Source organism: Pyrgilauda ruficollis, unplaced genomic scaffold (genome assembly GCF_017590135.1).
Source record: "Pyrgilauda ruficollis isolate IOZ18807 unplaced genomic scaffold, ASM1759013v1 scaffold8, whole genome shotgun sequence".
In the NCBI taxonomy this organism is placed as follows: Eukaryota; Metazoa; Chordata; class Aves; order Passeriformes; family Passeridae; genus Pyrgilauda; species Pyrgilauda ruficollis.
In genome coordinates, this window is record NW_024529932.1 from 4,768,840 (window position 1) to 4,795,126 (window position 26,287).

General features: G+C 39.6%; 2 protein-coding genes across 2 annotated transcripts in view; both read left to right on the forward strand.

Moving 5' to 3' along the window:
- Positions 1-3,699: 3,699 nt before the first annotated feature.
- LOC121364126 (complement C1q and tumor necrosis factor-related protein 9A-like) lies at positions 3,700-7,586 on the forward strand. The gene is made up of 3 exons (XM_041487121.1): positions 3,700-3,865; positions 5,796-5,858; positions 6,781-7,586. Exons 1-3 carry the CDS (start codon positions 3,700-3,702, stop codon positions 7,584-7,586), a joined length of 1,035 nt encoding a protein of 344 aa, XP_041343055.1.
- Positions 7,587-9,017: 1,431 nt separating this feature from the next.
- LOC121364246 (mitochondrial intermediate peptidase) overlaps positions 9,018-26,287 on the forward strand; it is a 65,548-nt gene continuing 48,278 nt past the window's right edge. Inside the window, exons 1-10 of the mRNA XM_041487381.1 lie at positions 9,018-9,260; positions 12,259-12,432; positions 14,256-14,344; positions 15,359-15,445; positions 16,407-16,470; positions 18,165-18,347; positions 21,296-21,452; positions 21,854-21,902; positions 22,536-22,596; positions 23,241-23,293. Coding sequence (XP_041343315.1) covers positions 9,084-9,260; positions 12,259-12,432; positions 14,256-14,344; positions 15,359-15,445; positions 16,407-16,470; positions 18,165-18,347; positions 21,296-21,452; positions 21,854-21,902; positions 22,536-22,596; positions 23,241-23,293 — 1,094 coding nt within the window. The 5' untranslated portion in view covers positions 9,018-9,083. The remainder of the gene's footprint in view (positions 9,261-12,258; positions 12,433-14,255; positions 14,345-15,358; positions 15,446-16,406; positions 16,471-18,164; positions 18,348-21,295; positions 21,453-21,853; positions 21,903-22,535; positions 22,597-23,240; positions 23,294-26,287) is intronic.

Sequence of the window (26,287 nt, forward strand, 5' to 3'; positions counted from 1 at the left end):
GGGGTATGTATGTGTGATTGACACCTGGACAACATTTATTTGAGTCGTTTTAATGTTTTAAGAGTTGGACACCTGCATTGGCAACCAAACCACTCTGGACAAGCAGAGGTTGTAAGGTGTCCATCCGGATCATTGGAGTCATGTCAGTGGAGTTCAGAAGGGCAGATCTGAGAGGAAGGAGTACCACTGCTCTTCAAGGGCTGAATTTCTGTCCAAATACAAAGGTGATGTAGGATTTTTCCACTGTTTCTCCCAGGGATTTTTTTTCAGGAAAGCTGAAACTGCTCAAGAGGAAAGGAGCCCCAGGTGCACCATGGCCTCTTCCTATAAGCACACCCCAGACTTTAGTGATACTGACTTATTGAAAAAGGGTCTAGAAACTGCTCTGCTAATAAGGTGAGGTATATCTAATTAACCGTCATGGTCATTGCTGTCATATTCATGCAGCTAATTACCCAATGCTGACTTATTGAAAAAGCGTCTAGAAACTGCTCTGCTAATAAGGTCAGGTATATCTAACCATCATGGTCATTGCTGTCATATTCATGCAGCTAATTACCTAATAAAGGTAATTAGCACAGCAGTCAATCTAAAAACCTTTGCATCTCCTGCCTTTCAGATGCAATGTTTTTTAAGAGCAAATGGTGAACTCTTTGTTCCCATGTAATTATTTTCAAATCATTATTCTGTGATTATTCTGTGATGAGACAAGGCACTAAAAAGCAGCTGAAGGAAACATTTGTTTTTAAGGCTATTTCTACAGCAGTTTTCTTGGTAGTCTGTTAAAAATGCATCAAACCAGACTAACTGCAGAGTCCATCAAGGTATAGGTAACTAATGAATGACGTTATTCCTAACTGGCTGGATGGGCTGGTTTTTAATGACTCAAACTTTTAAGTGAGAAAGGAGACTGAGGCTAAGCAGGCTTAGAAAATTTCAGATGGTGTTTAATGGGTAAAGAGAAAAGGATTGTTCATTGTGGCTCTCGTTTCTTCTTGTCAGTTAGCATAGCAGCAAGGTTAATTTGGCTACAGAAGTTCATTCAAGTAGAGCAGCGAATTGCTGCCCATGGTCCCTCCTTTTCCCCAGAGCGCGGTGGACACGATGTCCCAGGTTCAAGCCAGGGCATCTCAATTCTTGCAATATTTTGGTGTCGCCACAGGGTGGTGGTGAAGATCTTACAGAAAACTTCGTTTCTCTGCTGTGCTGAGGGAGCGTTCTTTGATGTGTGCAAAGCACACGTGCCACATCTTTGCAGTGTGGTGACACCCTCAGACACTGTTTGCAGTTACTTGAACCAACAAGGGTGAATTAAGGCCACTTCCTCTAACACATTAACTCACGTTGCTTTTGGTTTTATCCTTCACTGCTGATGATCAGCATTTAGGGAGTTGATGATAAGCTCAGTTGACTTCCACTAGTCCTTAGACAACAGCAGTTCCAGTAGTTTCAAAAAGACACAGTTAAGAATCGAGTTATGACTTTTTTCAAATTAGTTACCACTTATACATAATTTAGTAGCCCAATAGCTTTGACTGTTGCTTGAATAGCTAGATAGGGAGCCTGCTTATTACACATGAAAAACTTTGTAATTCTATTTATTTATTCTATTTTTAATCTAACCTTGTTACTTCTTTTCCATAATCACCTAATAATTGTAATGCCACATTTTCAGCATTTTTTGTTTTAATTTCTATAGTCTTTGTCCCTAAATCCATTGTAAATTACCTGATTCAGAATTTACCTTTAGTACATATTTTCGCAGAGCAGTAATGGTGTGAGACATGCTTTCCATCCCACAAATCATCCCAGGTGTCAGAGGCTACCATTTGTGTGATATATTTGTACAAAGGAACAGGAAATCAAAGCCTTATTAATCCATTTTAACAATTTCCTTTTATGTAACAGTGGTAAAAGCCAAAGTACAGAGCACTTCAGCTTAATATTGGAATAAATAGAAAGATTCCACTTTAAACCTCTGTTTTAATTATTGAACAGCTCTCAAAATTAAATCACTGACCTTTGAGAATTTAGTCACCAAACAAGTGCTTGCCCTCAAGGCACATATTGGAGTGTTCATTCCTTTAGATGAAGTTTCTACACTCAGTTGAAAGATGCCCAAGAACACCGCAAGTACCAAGTGAACAAGGTAAGAACAAAGGTCCTATATATATGATGATGGTGTTGATGCTAGGTTGTGGAGAGGAGTGCATGTATGGGGACCACACTGTCTATTCTTTAGGCAGGAAACGCTTCCCTAGACAACTGGGAATGGGGTTCTCTGTAAGGGGACAAGGACTGTCAGACTTCTCCATGGGATGCATCATAGCCTAACAGTGTCATGCAGAGCACTTCCTTTTGCACTCTTCCTTTTGACTAAGGCAGCAATATTTATATACCTCAGAAGGAGCAAATGTCTTATCTATTTTCACCTTTCTTTAGTGCCAACCAGCAGACAAAGTGGGATTTTTCTGGTTGATGAACAAACATCTCTGAGTAAATCCACTAGCAAAGACACCATAAATTATTTCTAATAATGGTTCCAAAATGGGGAACTTTTCTAAACACAGAATAAGAAGATTAAGGAGCATATCCCAAAGTTAAAGTCTTACTCTATAAATTAGATTAAGGGTGTAATTATTCTTACTGGGGACATACTGGTGTCTCTCTACATGGTACTTGTGTGCATGGTTTCATGAGAGTGAGAAATTGTGGTGAAGGGATTAAAGAGAAGACATAATTTTTTAGTTAATGCTAGTCAATATTGAAAAAGAAATACTGATCTTACTCCTCATTAATAAAAGAACCAATTCCAAAGCCAATTGTGTAACATCTACTCATACTAACAATCAGTTTTAAGTTTTAAGTACTTAACCTATATAGCTTAAGCTTCTGTGCATTTCTGGATATTAATTCCAAATAAAACAGGTATGAATTTTGTTGCTATTTGCTTTTTATTCCTCAGTCTAATCTCTTCCCAACAATTGCTCTTACACTCAATTAGACCAGCTGTGTCCAGGATTAAGTCTTAATGATTTCAATAGGCCTATATTAAAAGACATTATATAGGAGGGACTCTCTAGTGAAAAGATAAATATAAGATGGAATTTTAGTAGCAAAGTTACTTTAATTGGGAGCACCCGGCTAAAGACTTGTTTTTGCCAAAAAACTCTTGATCCCTCACACCTTTGCCCTCATTTCACTCTGCTCCAGCTCTTACCCCTCCTCAGAGGTCATTCAACTTATTAACCCAGTAGGGGACTAATTTGAGTGACTAATAATAATAAAAAATTTTTAAAACTTTAAAAGTGATTGCTTTGTGCTGAATGAGGGGGTTGAATTGCCTTAGCTCACCTCCCGTGATACTATCTCCTGGGAGATGAAAGGTACAACTGTGCAGTCACAAGTAGGTGCAGGGAGAAATGTCGATGGAGAATTGTGTAAAGCTAATATTTTAAATGTAGAATGATGCCAGGACTGATATGTCCATTAAATAATTATTTAAAATAGCACTTAGTAGTCACCAGGACTGTAATTAATGCTATAGAGAGATTTATAAACAAAAGAATAGACAGGGTGAAACTCCATTTCCTTATTTTACTCCCTGCACTACCCTGCATTCCTTTCTAAGGCAGGCATAGGCAGATGTACTTTTTCTTCTTAAATATTTCAGCCAAAGTCATATAACCTATGTAAAGAATGAAAAGCTGGATTGTACTGCTGGCTATTGTAGTCAGCACAGCAGAAACACAGAAGCAGGATGTCTGCACCCAAGGGTATCCTGGCATCCCTGGCAATCCTGGGCACAATGGCATACCCGGTCGGGATGGACGTGACGGGTCAAAAGGAGTCAAGGGAGATACAGGTACTATGTTCAGAATGAATGATTTAATGCATCAAATGCAAGGCCATTCACTCCCAAATTTGTCTGTAGTTACTCTGAATGAATAGGATTATTCTGCCTAGCCTTCAGAAAACATTTCAGACATTTGTCATTTACCTATTTGAAGAAGGAAATATAAAAAAAGGCTTAATGAAAGCAAGACAGCAAATACTATGGAGATGTCAGGTTCATGGGATAAAAAGAAAAGAAAAAGAGGCTTTACCTTCTATCATTGGAATATTTTCAGGTCTATTTGAAAATTTTAAAGCCTGCAAACCTACTCCTACTCCTCTAAGATAGAAACTACATTTCTGCTAAGAGCTTCAAGCCCACTAAACAAAAAAGCAACAACTGAAAATTTGTTTGTTGTAGTAAGAAATATGCAGTGGTAAGAAGATTTCTCTTTCTTATCTAAATTATGCATTGGTAGGACTTGATTCTGAGTGTGCCTACTTGCTGTAACTCAAGAGTCACTAGAGTAAGTTCAGAAATGGAGACTATTGAACAACAACGTAGGATTTATTTCTGCTCTAGCAGGCTATAATAGAGATTTGTCTGAGATATCAAAGACAGAGATAATCTCAGCATCCTAAAGCTAATCACCCCCATAATACCTTAAGCCTTAGGCTCATGATGGCCCTTGTACCCATGCTGGAATATCAAGGCCAGGGTTGCACAAGGTGATAAATCTGCAGGCATGTGGACATATAACACTTCATCACCTTTTAAAATATAGAAAGAAACAAAGATTTCCATTACCATCTTAATAGGCACATACATTTAACTGCCCTCTTTTTCTGTATCAGGGTTCCAGAAACGTGAGAAAAATAGAAAACCTAAAGCTTTCATATTTTATTTTCTAAAGGCCTTTCCTGCACTCCAGTGAGTTATCATGATACCATTAGATTCTGATAAACTCTCCAACGTTTTTCCTAAATTCATCTGTTATGATGACTGTACTGACTGTTCTTTGTTTGAACAAAGAGGGGTGAATGCACCATTTCTTTGCTCTCTATGTAGATACATCTTTGTGGTTTAATACATGAGAATTAATTTTGTTCCTTATCAAGTCCATGAAACTTCAGCAGATGCTGGGATGTACCCAATGTGCAGGAAACTGCTAAAGAACTGTTCTCTGGTCCATATGACTGGAGAGCTACTCTTGGAACCAAACTGCCAACTCTGTTTTTCTTCTGTTGCTGCACTTGGGATGTATCCAGTTATTTGATCACGGACCTCTTGGGCATTTGTACTACCTCTGTACTACAAAAATCACTTCTATAATTGCTCTCTGTGGAGTAGTGGAAAGTCCCTGTCATGGGATCTAGAGTGTGAATGCCTTCCTCAGCTTTATAGGCAATATTATTCCACTGTAATGATCCATTGCCACCAGTCAAACTCCTGCACATGTGTCTTCTTGATGCAGGAGTTCACCATTCTTAGAATCACAGAATCATTACAGCTGGAAAAGTCCTCTAAGATGATCTAGTCCAACCATTAAACCAGCACTACCAGGCCCACCGCTAAACCACGTCCTTGTTTAACTGCTAGGCTTCCTGCCCCAGCAATGCTTCTTGCTGAATTTCCATGGATAGAGGCAACAAGAGAAGTTTTCACACTGGTGATCCTTGCCAGGTTATAACAACTGTACATGTCTCAATAACTCACCTCTTTATGCCAAGGATTCCTTCTGCACCCAAAAAGCACCGTCCTCAAGCAGAGTTTCTCTGCTCTTTGTCAATCTCTCTGTAAGATAACACTACCAGCAGTGGCAGACACTAAAAGTCAGGAATAAGGGTATGCTTTACATTATTGTTTGGCCAGGCTTGAGGAGAAAGGATTAAAGAAAGACTCTTCCCAAATTTTATGGTAATTTGTTTAATGAATATCTGTGTTTTTATTTCTGTACTAGGTGAACCAGGAATTCCTGGCAGTCCAGGAAAAGATGGTGTCAATGGAGAGAAAGGTGAACGAGGTCAGAGAAGTGCTTCAATTTAATATTTGTCTATGAACTGTTTCCCTTATGTTTGTGAACTCATCATACAATCTCATCTATTTTAAATGCTCTCGTTTCTAAATTGAGAACAACAAACTGTACAAGCAGCATTATTCCTAACATGAGAAGCCAAAGGCTGTTGAGCAGAATTGATCAGCTTCTTTTCTTGATGGATTGAGCATATGTTCTTTATGGTGTCCTTTTTCTATCAACTGCTAAAGTGCCTTTCACATCATGAGAGCTTCACCTTCAAAACCTTGCAGGAACCAGAGCAGTTTTGAAGGCTTTGATCTTCTGATCAATGATGGATGAAGGAAAAATAAAGCATAGGGTAGCAAGTAACCCAGACAAACACCTTTAGTTGTGCTGCAGTAGCAACCTATGTAGCCCAAGAGAAATAGAAATTATACGTAGAAATGTTAGAAACATGTGACAGTTCAAGTCAAGTTCAGGGTGTTGTAAAAAAATCCCCCCTTCCTCTTCCTCTGATTAAATTCTGAACCCTCTCACCCATTCTGTATACCAAAGACTGTAAAAAAGTGTGGACAGATGTTGCTTTTGTATGAGATGATGTGAGCTGTCAGTGTTATCATCAGCCCATAGACAACCTTTCTTCCTTTGAGCTTATTCTTGCAGCTGCCAGCCAGAGCACCTGTTTTCTAACAAAACAACAGGCTCTTCAGACATTATCCTTATCCTGCTCTTAAATGTATGAAAAACTGTGTTACAGTGAGCACAGTGGAGTATGCACAGTGGAGATGCACACCTGCACATGTATCTCCTCATGATGAACCTCATTTTGTGCCTTCTAATGGAGGATCACAAGAAAGTTTGGAGTTGTTTTATTTTATTTTTATTATTATTTGGTTTTGTTGTTTTGGTTTTTTTTTTTTTCCTTTAGGAACCAATGGGACTGTTGAAGAGAAGGGGAACAAAGGAGATAAAGGAGAAAGAGGACCACCTGGGAAACTGGGACCAAAAGGATTTGTAGGATCAGTGGGTTACAAAGGTCAGAAGGGAGAGCTGGGACTGCAAGGACAAAAGGGGTTAAAAGGAGACATTGGACCCATAGGACCAAAAGGGACAAAGGGGGAAATTGGCCATCCTGGAAGAGTTGGTTTCCCAGGGCCAATTGGCCCGATTGGTAATCCAGGTCCTAAAGGTAATATTGGGGGTACAGGGCCACAGGGTAATCCAGGAGTTCAGGGGGAAAGAGGTTTGAAAGGAGACAGAGGAGACAAGGGGGACGTAGGTGCCCCAGGAGTACTGCCAAGGAGTGCTTTCAGTGTTGGCCTCACAGCCAACACCAAGTTTCCCCCTCCGAATCGCCCGATCAAGTTTGACAAGGTGCTGTATAACAGCCTGAATGACTTCAACTCGGCTACTGGCAAGTTCACCTGCAAACACCCCGGTGTTTACTATTTCACCTACCACATCACTGTCTACTCGAGGAACGTGCGAGTAGCTCTCGTTAAGAACGGCATCAAGATGCTGCACACGGTGGACAGGTACCAGAGCGGAGAGGACCAGGCCTCGGGAGCCGCCATCCTGGAGCTGCAGGGAGGAGACGAGGTGTGGCTGCAGGCCCACCAAGGAGAGGCTTTCAATGGGCTCTTTGCAGACGGCGATGACGACACCACCTTCTCTGGGTTCCTCCTGTTCAGCACCGCTGACCCGCTGGAGCCACTGCTGCTGCCCACCCTGTAGCTTTATCCCCGAATGCTGCGTGCCTGTGCTCTTCAGCCCTCCCTAAGAGAGCTGTTATCTGCTGGATTCAATGGAAAATGCTTGGTTCCAGGAACAGCTTCTGCACAAGAGAGGACAAGTCTTCAGAATCTGCAGTGCTGGGCTTAACACATTGGTGGCTTGGTGACTTACTGTAGGCATTCACAGGGCTGTGTACTCCAGTTCAGAAGAACAAATTTTAAAGCAAAGTGAGATGAAATAAAAGACAAAAGTTCTGGACTTATGTTGTGTGGGATATCTTGTATAAACAAGAAGCAAGTTACTTCCAAGCCAGTTTATATCTTCCAGTGTGGCATGTGTAGATGGACTTGAAACTTGGTTAGTTTCCATCCAACCACTTTAAAATAATTTTTAAACTTGAAATTAGTGTAGTTTGATACCTCTGCAGAAGCTGCTTGCTGTGTGGCTCAAGCAAGTTTCATTGTTTCATTTACAGCTTTTAAATATGGTTATTTTCTCTCTGTGTAGTCACAGGTCTGAAATTGAGCAAAATGGAGTGATAGGAGGAAGTGCCACTTGGATTCTCTGGTGTGGGCAGATACTCAAGACCAGTGCAAAAATACAGCATAAAGGTGCTGTACTTCAGAATTAGCTGGTGCAAAACAAATTCTCCCAGATTAAAGATAATATTTAATCAACACTGAAGCAGCCATGCCAGAGAACTGACCAAGAGTTATTTCCTGTGCCATAAAACAGGAAATAAAATATATGAAAAAATTATGTCTTTTTTTCTCCCAAATTTTCTTTTCTTTCCCCCTCCCCCCACTCCTTTTCTTCTAAAACTCCAAAATATTAAAAAAATATATTGGGAAGTCTCATTCACTTCTTTTAGAAGAGAATAAAGTAAACATGGAGATGGGTCAGCATCACGAAATTCAGTGCAAATGCAGTGTTAGGAGCTGAAGGCCTGGCTGCCCATCAGCACCTCAGGGTACCAGGAGAATGTGGGCATGTTCCCACAGCAGCTGAACCCGAGCGTGGATCAGAGGCCAAACGCAAAGGGCACGGTGGGTTAATTCAGGAGGAACAGCTGCACTTCTCAAATGACAGCGAGGGAGATACAAGGGCACTCAGGCGGAGGAAAAGGCTTTGTGAAGTTTTCAGCAAGAGGAAGTTTCTTCCCATAAGCCACACGCCGCAAGGTTGTATCACAGAAACATGTAGACAAAAAAACCGTTTTAAAAGGGCCTTAGGTTTTACTGGAGAACGTGTAGGACAGGTATCAACCCGGCAGAGACCTCGGTGCGGCCGGCTCGGGCGCCGGTGACCCGGGAAGCAGGACAGGCCCAGGGAGCGCTCGGAGCAGAGGTGCCCGGCGGGCCGAGGGCCCGCGGGAGCGCGGAGCTCCGCCTCGCTCCGCCTCCTGCTGCCGCTCCGCCCCTCGGCGCGGACGCGCGGAGGCCGCGGCAGTGCCGGGTCCGCTCCGCTCCGCTCCGGCGCGCTGCTCTCCGCTCCGCCATGCTGGGCGGCTGTCGGCGGGCGCTGCCCGCGGCGCTGGGCCGGGCGCTGCGGGGCCGGGCGGCGGGGCAGGGCGGCCGGGCCGTCAGCACCAGCTGGTGCCCCGTGGGCACCGCCTTCGATGCGAGGCAGCAGCAGCAGCAGCCGCTGCGCGGCGGTGCGGCGGGCAGGGACACGGTGAGCGGCGGGAGGGGAGGGCCGGGCCTGCTGCGGCCGGAGCCCTGGCCGCTGGCAGCCTCGTGCTTTGCTCTGCTTGTCTCAGCTGTTTTAAGGGAACTCTCTGGGGGTGATTTTTCTCACGTGTGTAGTCTTTTTGGGTTTTTTTTAGAAGAGCTTATACTGGTTCTAGCAAGCCCAAAGGTTGTGGCTTTTGGACACAGAAGTGTTTGACAGTGACGGCCTTGTGCGTGGCAGCGCTTTGAGCCTCAGCGGTGCCCATACGTGCATAAAGTGAGATCGCCCCTTCCACTGCCCCTGCCGGGCCAGCCCTCCCCTGGCTGCGCCGGCCTGCTCGTGTCGGTGCCGTGCCGCTGCCCTCGGACTGTGCCGCAGGAGCGCTGCTCCCTTCTCTTGCCTGGGCGTTATTCTTGATGCCTTGCCTGGGGCAAAAGAAGAATTTCTTTGCTGATTTGGTGACAGTCGGGTTTTCTGATGCGTATCTTTTTAGGGTGAGTCAGGAGCGTTTGTTAATGTTCCGGGGGATCAGCAGGCTCCTGGAGAGGGTAAGGTAGCCCAGTGCATACGGAATAGGTGCAGCTCTAAAATCCAGCTGTTTGCCTGCTGACTCAGCTATTCCTGCCATGGTGCCCAGCCTGGCAAAGCTGTTGAACTTTGGGTTTTAGAAAGGACAAATCTGACCTCTGTTTATAATCTGGCACTTGCTTGGGAAACCTTTTTTTAGGTTCTCATGCCTCTGCAAGCACACTGGTGGAAGTCTTGCTAAAGGAAATAATTTGGTTAAATATTGTCCATTTGGCTGGTCTAGGGAATGTGTTCCAGATGATTCACTCGGCCCACAATTCTTTTGGAATAGAGGTGTGTATTTCAGGCTCACAAAGAGGCTGTGCCAGGTAAGATGTAAATGCTGAGACCAAGTGAAGACAAAAATGTTTCAGCCATGTAGCCAATGACATTAAAGAACGGAGAGAACTACACCAAGCTTCATTTTTTTTTGTAATTTTAATTTTTTTATGTTAAACTTAGTATCATATGTAAGAAGAGTTCTGCAGCTAATTTATCTCTAAGAGGAGATATATCCTGGTCACAAAGCACTACATGTGCAGGAAGAGATCACTTGGGAGGGTGGGTGATGATGTAGGGCAGCAGGAAGACCTGGAGCTCCCATGGATATTGCAGGACACTGCATCCATCCTCTGGCTGAGGATCTGTGTGAAATGGCAGCCTCGAGTGTCTTACACAGCAAACATTATTTAAGAGTGCTGTGATACAAGTGTATTTATGTTTGTGTGCACATGTGTAAATATAGAAAAATACCTTTTTCAGTGTTCACTTCAGTCCAGTTCCTGTTCCCAAATAATAAATTAAAACATGGGAAGTGTGAGGAAAAGTTTCCTTTCATTAGCAAATAAAGAAGGTGCCTTTAGCAACAGTGACAGAAAGAAAATAGGACAAAGCAACCCAAAATGTTCCAGATGTGTGCTTGAAGAGTTGCTTGTGCTTCAGAATATATACTTGTACAGATGAGCTGTCAATTTGTAGCTTTTTGTTTTATTTGGATAAATATTAGCAAGCTCCAAATCTGCAGCTGATTGCAATAACACAAAGAGTTTGCAGAAAGTGGATTATAAACTGACTGGACTGCAGATTTGAAAATCCAGATTGTGGTTTTTGGATACTGCGGTTGAATTTGGGATGGATGGGTTTTGTGTGAAATCACATACCTTTCACTGTTCGATGCTGTAGTCAGGGGGTGAGGAGATGCTCATGTTGTAGTTGGGAAGTTGCAGAGGGAATGTATTGCTCGAAGAGATGTTGCTTTAACTTAAATGAAATGAAGGAATAACTAAGATAAGGTTTTTCACCCAGGGGGTATTTGGGCATTGGCACAGGCTCCCCAGCGAAGTGGTCACAGCACCAGCCTGACAGAGCTCAGGAAGTATTTGGACAGTGCTCTCAGGCACATGGTGTGACTGGGGACAGTGCTGTGCAAGGCCAGGAATTGGAATTCAGTGATCCTTGTGGGTCCTTGCTTCATGTGGAATAAAACACAAAGCTTTTTCAACAGTGTTAAAATGATAATATAAAAGCAAATCTTTAATTGAAAGCCTTCAAGGTGCACAACATGGTGATGTGTACACGTAGTACATACTGTAGTCTACATTTTTAAAAGGTTTGTTGATTAGTATACCTATAAAATATTGTCCAGTTAGAAGAGCAGCTGTGTTAGGTATTTTCTCCTCTGGGTTTAGCCCTATTGGAGCTCCCCCCAAGCCTTCCCAATCTTCTAACTCTGCATTTTATTATGTCTGTGATACATGGTGCAAAATAAAGTGTCCTTGCTAAACTAACAGGCAAGACTAAACAGAATTTCAAGAATGCATCAGTAGGAGTTTGTTAACTGTGAGAAAGAGAGCTGGGAGAGTACTAGACATTACAACTATGTATTAACAGTCTGCACAGCTACCAATACATGAAGAATACATAAACCCCAAAAATCTTTAGGCATCACTTCCAGCCCAGGGGATTCTTTGAAATCTTTTTTCTGTTGTAGGTCTGCACTGTGGAACTTCTCTATCTGCTAGCATTAGTAATTTTGTTTGATCAATGGTAGAACCTCTCTAAATCTCTTCCACAAATGCAGAACGTAAGTGCCATCTACATTTACTCTGCACAAATAAGTGTGTTTACCTGTGGGACAGGACCAGGCTTGATAGGAACTTCAGGAATAAAACTGTTCATTCTACAAACATTTTCACTTGTTGATTATTCCCTTGAGGTCTGCTTCCAGTATTGGGGGCTCATTCAGTGAGCCTGAGACAACTGTCCTGTTGCCTGCAATCTCTTGATATCTGGTGCTGCTGTCCAGTGAAGTGTTACAGTGTGCTAGCTGGGGTCATTTGGGTAAAATTCTGTAGTGATAATTCAGTCTTGAAACAGAGGTGCAGAAGTCAAGGAGGGCAATAGTGATGTGTTTTCACTGTGTTTTGCACTGCAGGGTCTGTTTGGTGTTCCAGAACTGAGCTGTCCAGAAGGATTTCAAGAAGCACAGGACAAAGCATTGCAAGAATCAGAGCAGCTTGTCCAGAAGGCGTGTTCAGCGCCACCTGGGCCAGAGACTGTAATGATCTTTGATCAGCTTTCAGATAGCTTGTGCAGAGTAGCAGACTTGGTATGTTACTTTTTTTTTGTTTTTACATAAATTCTTTTAAACTGGCTGAGCTTACACTGTGTTCCATTTTATGATTTTCTACACTGCAGTAATAGCAGTGTAGAAATAGCAGATCAGCTCCATGAAGTTTTATGTTAAGACAGAAAATTAAATTGATTGAAAGTGAATTACAAAGGCTTTTACCAAATGATAGGGAAGTACAAATCCTGTAAAACTGTCCAGTTATTTTTAAGACAGATGCAAAAATAGCATAGAAGCCACAACAAGAAAAACAACAGTGAAATCATACTTGTGCTTCTGCTGCAGTATTAATACATAAGCTCTCCAGCTTGTCACTTACATTGTGGGAAAGAGGGTTTTGATTTCAGAGTTAGAGTTGGAGTGGCAATGCACATGTTTTAAGTTATGATCATTATAGGTGAAGGTCCATAAAGAACTTCCAGAGTAAAGGCAGCAGACAAAACTCAACACTATCACTTTTTTATTAACACAAGAAAAAGGCAGCAATTTCTTAGATTGTAGTTTTTGTGGTCCACAGATTTAGAGTACTTGGTGTGATATTTTGCATCACAAAACTTTAAGTTTATTAGAGCATTTCATGTTGCTCCCTGGAAGTTTGCCCAAAGTATATCATTTATCAAAGCATCATTCTTTGGTTGGAGGCAGCAGAGCCAACTTCCATACTGAAATCAGTTCTCAGTGAATAGGTCACTGAGTTTTCTGAGGTCACTTGGGTTTTCACGTTTGAATGTCTCTGTGTGTTTTCAGTTCTCCAATCTTGCTTCTTATTCTTTTGTATATTTAAGACATCTTTTGTGCCAGGCACTTTTTCCTTCTGAAAGTACTTAAAAGCTCTGTCAAGTCTTTGTTCTTATGTTTTGTGAAGACTATGCCTAGTTCTTCTTAATCAATCAATACCTAATTAAAACATTAATGTCAGAATTGAATTGCCATAGTTTTGTGTAAGTTTGCTGAGCTAAAATTACCTCCTTTTTACTATATTCAGGTTTTTTATGTTCGCAGATGCACAGCTTGCAGAACTGTCTGGAAGTTATTTGGTGATTGTTATCTGTTGTTAGGAATTTTGATATCTGTCATTCAGCACCTTTTCTGTCAGTATTAAACAAGATTTTAAAAAGGAATTCTAAGAAGTAAAAATTAAGTGTGTAACATTTCTAAGGCTCTTTTCAATCAAACTGCAATAATTTATACTGTCAGCTTGTTGCATGTACTTTCTCTAAAATCATGCTTAATATCTTCAGTATAGTCCAAGACTTGAAATATATTCCTAATATTTTAAATCTGTCATTTCAATGCTAAAACTGCCCTGAATTCATGTCAGCAGTTGTGGAAGCCCCTAGCTCCCCAGCCCCTTTTAGCATCCTTCTAGCCTTATGAACCCCCTGAAGGATTTGGAGATTTACAAAAAAATCAGTATTTCTTCCTATTAGGAAATGTGCATATTTAGTGGTGTGCTTTCTTCTTAACTAGAACATTTAGTTTTAAAAATCTTTTTAAATAACATTCAAATATGTTGGAGTAGCTCTGTGTTGTAGGGACTCTAAGATACACACTACTTAAAATATTTTAAGAAGTATGTGAAATAATGATGTTTATTGGAAAGACACAGGCACTGTGTGGTTTAATAATTATCAGCATTTCCAACTTTATGGTTTAGACAAAAAAGGCAAATTCTACAAAATGATTGCATAGAACTGTAGAAATAAGTGTTAATATAAATGGAACTGCTTGAATGCAATTTATTTATAAGCCAGGAGGTTTTTTGTCTTTTTGCCTCATTGTTTTTTCTTCTGCTGTGTCAGGCTGATTTTGTAAAAGTTGCCCACCCTGACTTTGCATTCAGAGAGGCTGCTGAAGAAGCTTGCAGGAACATTGGCACCGTGGTAGAGAAGTATGTTTTCTTATTTTTTTCTCTCTCTTTTTTTTTTTTTCTGTTTCCATATGCAGCTTTAAAAATTACAGTATGATCATCTATGAAAACAGCCATCAACAAAAAAAATCTTTGTGCATGGGAACAAAGTGTCAGTCTTCTGTTACAGATATTTAAGAGTTTAGTTTTATTACAGTATCTCATGAGAGGTTTTTCTATTTTACTTGCAGTTTATGACTCCATGTCCCTGAAGCCCATCAAAGGCTGAAGTGACATTTTTCTAGGACTTGTGACAATTCTCTAGTGGCTGTAAAGTTTATGTCCAAAATGCTTGCAAGTGGATTTCTCAGGATTTTAATTAAGCATACCATATATAACAATATGACTTCAATATCTGAATGCCACTTCAGATACAAAATTTGTAGAAAGAAGAAATTACTCATATGTTATCTTGAGCAGCTCATAAACTGTTGTGTGCATGTGTTTCATTGCCCACCATATCCCACCTGGGAGTCCAGGATAAAATGCCAACAAATCCGATGGACACAGTGTTATCTGCAAGGGGACAGTGCTTGGTGTGTGGAACTGTTCTGGGGATAGTAAGCTCTTAGTCTAGCCCAGTGGCAGTCAGCAGCACGTTTATCTGATGGCAAACTTGAGCACAGGTTTTCCTTTAATGGAGTCCTTTCTTTGAAAGGATTAGAAAACCGTTCTCCCACCTTTATGCTCTCACCATGATTGTCTTTGTTCATAAAAAAATAAGCAGTCAGTGTTAGACTTGCTCATATTGCCGCAAAATACCATCCAAAACTATTTTTCTGCCCAACACCTGTTTCCATGCTGGTTTGTCCACGCGTGCTCTGTGTAGAAATTTTCCACTTTTTACTGTGATTGTGAACCAGAAAGCATTTTGAGAATAAAGTCCTTGGCTTTTGATGTTGTTTCACTAAATACTGCCTTTGAATGAATAATACCAAGAAACTGAAATATTAGTGTGTTGTTAATGCATGATTCTTTTACCTTGTATCTTTTCAGATTAAATACAGATGTTGAACTGTGTCAGAGTCTGAGACGTCTGCTAGCTGATGAAACTGTAATGAGTTCCTTAGATCCAGAAACCAGGTACTTATTGATGCTTATAGATCTTTATAGATTATAAATAGAATCTGGCTGATTTAGTTTCTTAGATGGTATATATTGTTCCTTATTGTACTTATTTTTAGTGTTTTCTTAAATTAATAAATGCAACTTTTGGAAAACAAACCACATCTCCATTATTCATTTATTAGTCTCTACCAAACTACCTGCACAGGAGTTAGGAAGTTGTAGTTGTGTAGTCTTGGAGAATGTGACCGTAGAGCACAAGATGTATTTATGCTGAATAACTGAGATCTTGTGAGAACAAAAAAAACCTGAAAACTTAAGATTTCCTTCAATAATATTCTTTTGACTAAAATTATATACTGTACTGTGGTGTGCATATCAATGTTTTTAGGAATAAATTTAGGAACAGACTATATAACTTGATTTCACTTTATAGAACTTATTTATATTTTTCAAAATCATATTAGCAGTATATTTATTGAAAGCTTACTTTATGATTGCTGTAATAGGTTTTATTAGCTGTGTATGCAGTTACAGTTTTGAATTATTTATTCACTGACATGGTTAGACAAGCTTAATGTATAAGTTATTTCCTTCTTCCTTCTTTTACCACCATCAAGGATGTTAGATTTGGAAAGGTATTTTTCTGATGTTAGAATAAATGAAGTGTGAAAAGAAATTAAAATGGTAATTTGCACATATTGTTTGAACATCTAGATTAACGTATTGGAGTTATTTTGAAGGATATTTTCAAAGCAGACTAAATTAAAAACAAAGGACAAATTGTTTCTCACTGAGTGAATTGTTAAGTACCTAAAACATAGGAAATCTTTGTCCCTAATAAAAACATTCATATAACTGTGGTGTTAATCTCTGTGAAAGACATGAAACATAAATAACTACTAAAGGCAAGATCTGTTAAGAAATGCTGCTTACTATCAAATGAGGCTGTTTTAACAGGGATTTACTGTATTTTTAGGCGAGTTGCAGAGCTTTTTATGTTTGATTTTGAGATCAGTGGCATTCATTTGGATGAAGAAAAGGTAATTTCTGGCTACAATGTATGAACAGAAATTTGTCTGTCTACAAAAGACCAGATAATGAAACATGTGGGACGTGAAATCACGTGCTTCTGGGTCAGTTTGTCCTATGTAGAATTTTGACGCCTTAGAAGTGATTAATTTTGTCTATTTTAAATCACTTCTAAAGGTAGTTTTTAGATAGTTGGTTGTTCTTTCTAGTTTGGTCCTCATCATTCCTTTCTGTTCTGAGGAATTATAAGCAATTATTATGGGATCCTATTTTCTTTCTTTGGTGTGTCTGCATCAGATATTTAAAATAGCTGCTCAGCTGTCAGAACAACATATTTACAGAAAGGGAAAAGCAGCACTCTGTGCACCTTGATGACCTTGAGGTTAATCAAGTGAAGTGTGTTAGAAGGGTTCAGGTGTGTGTCCAGGCACTCCTGGGGTGCTTTACACAACCAGAAGTTGTAAATCTGGTTCAAAATTGAGTATCTGGGCATAGTCTGATTACCTGACTTGGAACTTTTATATACTTCTGCAGTAGTTAGTGATGGATTTTTCAAATTCAGCAGCTTATACCATGCTTTGTGGTATGGATGATCTCTCTGTTCATAGTTCATGTCACTGTATGAAGGTAATTCCTTGTTTATCTGAGTCATCCCCCCCTAAAAGATCTGTACAAAAGCTCTTCTACCAGGCTGATGCTATAGTTATTCTGAAGATTATGGTTTTGAATGTGTTTTGTGACCAAGAAAATGGTTCTAGAATGTATTTTTACAATTACTTTGTCCAGAGAACAACCCTGAAACTTCAGCTCTGGGGTTTATGTCTGATTTGACTGTTGGTTCTATTGCACTTCATCTCCTTTCATTTATGCTTTCACTTATTTTTACATGTTTTCCTCTTCGTCCCTTGCCGATCTCACTTTTCTTGTTTGCTGCTCAGTGTTTCTTTTAAATTCTCATTTAAGACTTTAGAAATCCTTCCCTGTTGTAAGTTGGAGTTTATTTCTGCTACAAAGACTTCCTGCTTTTTAAAATAAAACTCAAAGATATATTTTCAAGAGAAAGAGTGGGAATGGGAGGACAGAGATCACGTTGTCATTCTTTGGACTTTACAAGTTATGTTGTATCTTTTCCCTCAGCCTTTTTTTTTTGAGCTGTGAACCCACACACAATAGAGACCATACTCTAGTAATGTGAGCAAGTTCACTGAAGCACATCTTGCATGATTAAGTGCGTGAAATACTGTGACGATGATGAAACTCTAAATCACAAACTCCTTAGAAAAGGATAGAAATACTGTAAATAGTTTACAGTCTCCAGAAAACAGCACAATACAAACTGGAAAAAGAGAATTTTATTCTATATCTGTTTTAGGGTAGCTCTCTAAAAGATGCTTCTTTTTTTTTATTCGGTGTTTTACATAGCAATCAGTTACAAATTAGCAAAGCTTACGTAAATTCTACTTGAACTCCAGTGTATATTTTCTTACTGCAGAAATGTGGGCATTTTCTTTGAAATTTCAATGCTTTATGAGCATCTAATCTTGTTGACTTGCCCTGCATTTTGACTTTATTGATTCTGTAGGTATTATCTTAAGTGTTGTATTTTCTGCTTAGTTTTTGAAAGAGTCCTTTAAGGTTTAAAAACTTTTGAGTTCTGCTTGTACTCTCTCTGAAGATATTATTTTGTGCTTTCTTTTTCCTACAGCGCAAAAAGGCAGTCGACCTCAATGTCAGAATATTGGATTTGTGTAATGAATTTCTGATAGGAACTCACATTCCCAACAAGATTGACAAACATGTTTTGCCAGAGCACATTCGGTATAATTTTACAGCTGAAGGCAATTACCTACGAATTGCTGGTCTACATGCTGATTGTCCTGATGATCTGGTTTGTATTCCCTGATTTTACTTTGGCATCCTTTATACCAGAAGTGCATATCAGTTATTTGACTTGTTAGTGAGGCAGATCTATGTGGTTTGTGATTATGCTGTAATTACTAACAAGGAAAAACTTTGGTAGAATGTAATAATCAATGGCATACCTGATAGTAGCAGGTTTGAAATAATGGCTGTGCAGATTGTGGATGTCTGGAAGAAGAAGAGGGGTAGAATACAGACTGGATTTTAGGCAAGCACACTTCATTTTATTCAGAGGTGGGATCCCATGGATTGCAATTCTGAAGGGTAAAGGAGCTCAAGAAAGTGGGCAGTTCTCTAATGGCAGCATCCTCCAAGCATGTGAGAGTATTGAGACACTCGGTGCATCCTGATCCTTAGAAAGCCAAGCAGATGTATCAGGAACCGGGCTTGACAAGCAGACAACTCTTAACAAAGCTTCATCTCCAAGAGACAGCATACATGGAATGGAAGGTGTTGCTCTTGTGCCAAGCATGACACAGGAACAGGCGAGAGGTAGGATTGTAGAAAAGGTGAAGAAGGTTTTATTCAAGAGAACTGCATGGTTTTTATAGAATAATATGATAGATTCTATTTGATTGGTTAACTAACAAAAACATCTTCCTTGCACACTGTCTTTGTAAAGAGCAGGAAAACAAAATAGAAGAACACCACCTGCAAATTGTTTATACTTAACAAGTTATCACATCTTTCCAACTCCCTAAAATTTCTCACGAGCCGCTGTGAGAAACGCTTGCCGTTTCTCTCTCTCTGTCCCATGACATCCACAGGAAGGTACAAGATCCAGGGGAAGAATGTAGAAACATTGCCTGTATGTGTAGGTATGATGTGGGGAAAGTCAAAGCTCAACTGCAGTTATGACTTGGAAGGCATATCAAAAGCAATGAGAGCAGTTATTCTTGCCTTGTTACTAAAAGCCTGAGCAAGGAAAACATAGACTTAGTGCTGAGTTAGGTGGGCGACAGTGGCAGCAGACAGATAAGGCTGAGATAGGCTCATCACTTGCTTTTGCCTCAGTGTTCATCAGTGTTCATCAGTGACTTTAGTCCAAGGCAGGAGATTGCAGTCTGGATTGGTGGACAATCAGATAAGTAAAAAAAATAATTTCATGATCAGCCTCAGAGAGTCGTAGTTGAAATGCACCCTACAGGAAGACTGGTAATGGAAGAATTCTTGCAGGAGTCTGTCCTGGGTCCCCTGTTTAACACCTTTATCAGTGACACAGAGGAAGTGACGGAGGGCTTGCCTACCAGATGTGCAGGGGAGAGCAAATAGGGAGGAACAATCAATACACTTGAAGGTGAAGGCTGACATTCAGAGTGGCCTAAAAGCTGGGATAATGGTTCAGCGGCAGTCTTACCAGAAAGGACAAGAGCAAATTTATAATTCAGAAAGGACAAGAGCAAAATTATACACCTGGAAATGGAGAACTCCTGGTTATAGGACAGGCTGGGACTGCCTGGCTGGGTCTGATCTGTGGCAAAGGCCCACAGTGCTGGTGAGCAGCAAGCTGAGCATGAGCCAGCAGTGACCCTGGCAGCAAAGGGCCAGCAGCAGCTGGGCTTCCCTTAGAGACTGAGCGATGAGATTATAGCCCCACTCTTCAGGAGTGTCTTCAGCAGAGGCTACCAAGATGGGCAGTACCTGGAGTGCCTCCACTGTGAGGAAGGGCAGAGGGATTTGGGCTTGTTCACCCTGTAGCAAAGGTGGTTTGCAGGGACCCTGGCAGCACCCTGCCAGTACCTACAAGGATGTCATGGAGAAAATAGAGCCAGACTCTTGAGCGTGGTGCATGACAGGAGAACAACTGTCAGAAGCTGAGATGAGAAATGCCAGTTGGAGAAGTTTTTCCTGCTGATGATACCCAAGCAGTGAAATAGTGAGGTCATGCTGTCTCTCCTATATGTGCAGGGTTTCAGGACCAGAATGGAAAAAGCTTTGTGTGACTGGTTTTAGCTCATAGCTGTCTCTACTTTGTGCAGGAGGTTGGGTTAGAGACCTCATAAAGTCCCATCCAACCTGAATTATCCTGAAAAAAAAAATTAGTTATTGTTAATGTTGTTTTTCTAAAAAAGAATTAATTTAGAGTTATAAATTTAAAATTAATTTAGACTCATTGAGATGTGGCAGTGGCACCCTAGGATTTTAGATACAATTCAAGGATCAGGAGCATATTGAAACATTCCAAGGTTCTTTCTTCACTTATGCTATATAGAGAGAGGCTTAGTTCAGATGAAGGCAAGTATAAGTTTCTGCTGGATTTCTTGAGCTTATTCCATATGTAGAAATACAATTATTACAATTATACATTGGTTTGTGAAACATAAAAGCATTTTATTAAATTCCATTCAGGTAGGTTTTTTCCCAGTGTTATGAAAAGACCCAAGCTAACTAAAAATATGAGAAAAGGAGAAAGTTTGTGGGCAGATGGGCTGACTATTAGTTTTCTACTACAAAAAAAAAATAAGGCTTTTCTCCTCCTCTCTTTTCTCTCCCCTGACCCTGTTTCTTTTTCTTGTCAGATTCTACCATAAGCAAACTTAACTGCTATGCAGAGAACAACTTATGTTTATTTTCAGAAGTTTTAATGAGTTAGGACAGCCCACAGAGTGGTCTGAAAAGCACAGATGTTGGCAGAAAGAGGGAGGTGATGAGAGACTGTTGACAGGAGTAGAGAACAGGACCCTTTTTGGCAGTCTTGATCTGTTAGGTTGTCTCATTGCATTTCCTCATTCCACTTTTAATGGGTAAGAGCTGTAATTGTCAGGCATTTGTAATTACTGTTGTTAAAAGGCTTTAGGCCTTTTCCCACCAATATCAATGAAATACAGCTGTTATGCCAGATCTTCAGTTGCATCACTTGTTCCTGTTAAAAATTACTCTGTAGCAATGTGTCTTTTTTTTTTTCCCTTGTATTAGGTGCGAGAAGCTGCTTATAAGATTTTTCTCCACTCCAATGCTCAGCAGCTGGCGCGATTGGAGGAGTTGCTTGCGAGCCGAAACAGCCTGGCACAGTTGGTTGGCTATGACACCTTTGCCCACAGGGCTCTTCAGGGAACAATGGCCAAAAATCCAGGTAGTAAGGCATGTATGGAAGGACATGTTGAGAAGTCAAACATGTAACATATCAGATCAAAGGTTATTAATTTTTTTAGCTAAGTTTGCACATACTTCTTCCAGTGAAGTGTTTTATTGCAGTTACATTTTGCTGTATGCCATACTCAGTGGTCACTGTAAATAACAGTACTCACTGAGGAGGATCTGGTGTTTTGGTTCAGAATTGATGCTCACTCCTTAGATTATGAAGGTGTCATTATCTCAGCACATAACAAAGTAAATTGAGTACTAAATCTCTTGAAATAATGTCAATGGAGTAGTTTGTTAAAAAATGTAATGGAATTTTTGTTTGGAATAGTCTCATGTAAATTTAACATCCTTTAGGGAAAAATAATTTTAATTTTTTTTCCTTCATTCTAGAAACAGTAAGACAGTTTCTGGAGAAGCTTTCTGAGCAGTTGTCTAAAAGGTATGTCTTTTTCACGAAGTTTTTTCTTAACCATACTCTTTATTTCAAGAATACAGGGACTTGTGTTAGTCAGTGCTGCTTATTATGTGCTCTGATGAAACAAAAACCAAGACTTCCCCAAAATTTTGCAAGAAAGGGAAAGCTGTGTGCTTAGAATAAATTCTGTGTCTGTGATCAGAGAACACCCAGGACTGCAAGAAGTGCAGTTAACAGCAAACAAGAAGACCAAGTTGAAGTGTAGAACATCTCTCCTGGTCTTCTTGCCATATGCACAACTCCATACATTTTGCATCTATAAACAATTTTCCCTCTTTGTCCCTCTTGCCACCCTGAGCTCCTCACAGCACAAAACCGTTTCATCACTGGGTATTAATGGGGTGTGTTGTAAGAATGAAAATGCTTTTGAGCTATGCAACCGCAGGAAGAGGGACTGAATTTGAAAGTACCTGAATGGCAGAAGCAGAGTGAAAAGGTTTTTCAACTGTTGTATGTGTGCCTGCCATTTTATCTAGTCATTTTAGTACTATAAATCTCTGATGATGAACATTTTATTAGGATGTAATATTATCATGCAGTGTGTTTCACTGCTCAAAAATCTTTCATTAACATTTTCATAATAAAAATATTTTTCAGAACTCAAAAAGACTTTGAAATGATGACAAAGATGAAAATGAAGCTCAATCCCCACAATTCAGTAAGTTACATTTCCATATGTGATTGTCTGATTTGTTTATTTGAAAAAATATAGTATAAGGTAATCATGGTCTGCAACTACTTCTACTTTAGTGTACAAGATGTAGTAGAATTAGAAACATTCTCTCTTTAGGCTTCAAATGCTTTCTGACTACTTAGCGGCTGTATTAAAACCAAATACTGAGTATGAGTGAGCTGTTGGTTTATACAAAGTGATACTGAGATAACCAAAACATAAAGCAGTGAAAGGGAGTATCACTTTGCTTTGAATTAATTGACTCATTTGATAAAAAAAGGCTCTTCTTTAGGTTAGATTCAAGCCCAGTTTGTATACTACATTGAATGTATCTTAATGCTGTACGTATCTAGATTTATCTTTTTATTTGAACGGAGTGTATTTCTTGAAATCTGGTATGCAGTCCTATCATATAGTTGAATAAGAAGACCAATCTTCAAGAAATGTTACAAAAGTTGTCAGGTTATGATATATGATGCTATTTTTGGTTTGAGCCCTAACTGTTTCACATTTCTTTTCAAAATTCTCTGACTTACTGAAACTGCAAAAATACTCAAGTGAAACAAAACTTTTACTTTGGGTTCACTTGTTGTCTGTTATTGTAATTATAAGCTGGAATTCTCTTTCAGATGTTGATGCCATGGGATCACCCCTATTACAGTGGAGTCCTTCGTGCTGAGAGGTAAGCTCCTTATGTTCCTGATTGTAATGTAAATGAGTGTCCTTGCAATAAAGACAAAGAAAGTCCTCAACATAAACAGGATTTCTTTCTTTGAAGATGTACCTCAATATGAAAAGAATAAATATTATCTTATGGGAGAGTTGTTTGTAATATTTTCTAGTTACTGCTGGAATGCCTGTAGAAGCTTTTGACTCCTGTGTTGTTTGGCAGGAAAGTATCGGCCCTCTTTGATAAAAGAGGACAGAGCAGTTTGATAACAGATAGAAAATCCTTATTCTTGTTTTGCTTTTAGTTTGGGTTGTAGTAATGTTTAAAAATAAATTTTAAACACTGAATACAATTCAACTTCATATTTTAACTTCATTGTGCTTCTTACTGAATGTGCAACTTCATCCTCTTGCAGACTTGAAATAGGAACTTCTTCTGTAAATCTTTGCTGTTTATGGATAGAATTCATTCTTATCTCTGTTGCAAGGACTGGGAAATAAATCCTTTACACAGACTTAAATAGTGCACAGGGCCTTTGCACATAATGAGATGTCAGCTGTGAAAGATGTAAGCTCTGCATGTTGCCTTTATTAGATCGGCAGCAGTGACCTTTGAGGTTTCTCTTGGAAAAGATAATTGAAAGACATGCTGCTCTCCCAAGGGGGTTTAGAAAAAAAATCTGTCACACAAACCTTCGTGCTTGGCTGGAGTTTGACTTTTGGCTATTTGTTGTTACTCTCTTCCTAAATGAGCCAGTTATCTCATGGTCGTAAATTATTCATCTAAGAAAAAGTGATGTCGTTTTCCTTGGTTTGTTCGTTGGTTTTTTCCATGGGAAAATGATGGAATGCTTTTAAAAAAAAATGTTGTTTTTATTTTTTTTATTTATAAGCTCAATAAATAATCTGTGGATGCTATGGTATGTTCAGTTCAGCACTTTTGTAACTGGAAGATGAGAACTGTATCTGTCACACAAACCTTCGTGCTTGGCTGGAGTTTGACTTTTGGCTATTTGTTGTTACTCTCTTCCTAAATGAGCCAGTTATCTCATGGTCGTAAATTATTCATCTAAGAAAAAGTGATGTCGTTTTCCTTGGTTTGTTCGTTGGTTTTTTCCATGGGAAAATGATGGAATGCTTTTAAAAAAAAATGTTGTTTTTATTTTTTTTATTTATAAGCTCAATAAATAATTTATTTTTACTTCTGTCCTATTTTATTTTGCATTTTTTTCACATTGGAACCACAAAATATATTTTAAAACAAGATGTACTTAACTGTCATGCATTTCTGCTGTTCTTTGTTTCATCTATTACATTTTTTTAGTTCTCTGAGGATTTCTTTCTTTTGGAAGAAATTTACTTGTAGCTTCAGGTCTTTAACAGAAATGCTGTGGTTGTATTTGTAGTAGTGCTGTGCACTTAGCATGGCTTATTTGTCTCTCATGTTTTGGGACTCAGTAGTAGTTTGCATGGTAGGTTTTCGCTGTGCACTTAGCATGGCTTAAGTATTTGTCTCTCATGTTTTGGGACTCAGTAGTAGTTTGCATGGTAGGTTTTTGTGTTAGGAATTTCTATTTTCTTCTGCTTAGTAAAACATTTTTGTTGAAATAATAACTCATAATTTTCTAGGTATTGTCAGGTAGATAAGATGTAGATTATCTTTACAAATGTAGGTATAAAGAAAGAGACTATGGGGATTCAGTTCTTGATTAAGTAACTCAGCACTAGGGGGTGCAAGAAATATTAGATGGGACGGAAAATGGAAAATGGTTACTGTTTCTTAGTTTGGCCTATTCAGCCATTCCTCTTTAGTCCTCCAGATTTTGACCAGCTACATCTCAAATGACACTGAAACTTATGGCATGTTTTTGATGTGTCTATTTTATATTTGCAGCATGTTGTGTATTTTAAATTTATTTATATATTTTACCTTGTAAATATACATTTAGTCTTTACTGTAGCAGTGTTAAGGAAACAAATCCTTCACCAGGTTTCCAATAACTAGTTCTAAGAGGCAGATGTTTACTTCTGAAGGATGCAGGATGCTCCCATGCGTTTGGCCTGTAGAGTTTTGATGCTGTTTGCTGTCGCCTCGGGTTGGTTTTTGTCCCTTCTTTCCCCGGCCTTACCGACCGTTGCTGCTGTTCTGCCCTTGAGCAGCAGGAGGCGCTCCAGACTCAAGCCGCAGCGTTGCGGTTGTTCTCTCTAAACCCGGCCGCAGCGATTTTGTTGCTGTCAGCTTTCACCAAGTCTTTTCCCTGGAAACTTGATCCTACTTCAAAAGCGTAAGCCTCCTGTTGATGGGAACAGGATATTTTCCTTTTTTTTTTTTCTCCAGACTATGTTAAGTAGCCTCTCTGGCTTTAAACCTACACTTAAGACAGTGTAATGTTTTTGTAGCTATAGTTTAAGAGGCAGGGAAAATACATGTCGGTATAAATGCACTTTAAGAGAAACGGGAGACAAAAGTCTGAAATTCATGGTAGTAGCGTCTTAAAAGAAGATAGAGTAATTAGGAGAACCTCAAGAATTTTGGCAGGCTAAGGGTAATAAACCAGTGAATGCTAGAACATGCTTCAGCGTCTAACAAGTAAGAAGATGTCTAATATGTATATGATAAAAATAATAATGTTGCATTTTAGTGCAGACAAGTACCCAAGTATTAATTAAATTGCATTACTTCTCAGTAAGTGCAGCTATAATTCTCAAGGCCCTGATCTTGCAAAGATGTAGTAGTCCTGCTGACTTCTTCCAGGTCAGAGAAAAAAACATAGCAGAAAATTACCACAAAATGCTGTGAGAGACTTTTTGAGGTCAGCCATTTGCCTTGAAGGTAGGATTGGCTGTGCTTAGTCACTTCTGACAGAGGTGCAGAACTGTTCTTGAGAACCATCAGCAGTGAGCTTTGTGTATTTGGTATTGACTTCTGTTTCCTTAACCTGTGGTTCTTGCCAGGCTGGGTTGACTTCACTGGCTATAATTCACTGTTAGGATTTTTGCCAAAATG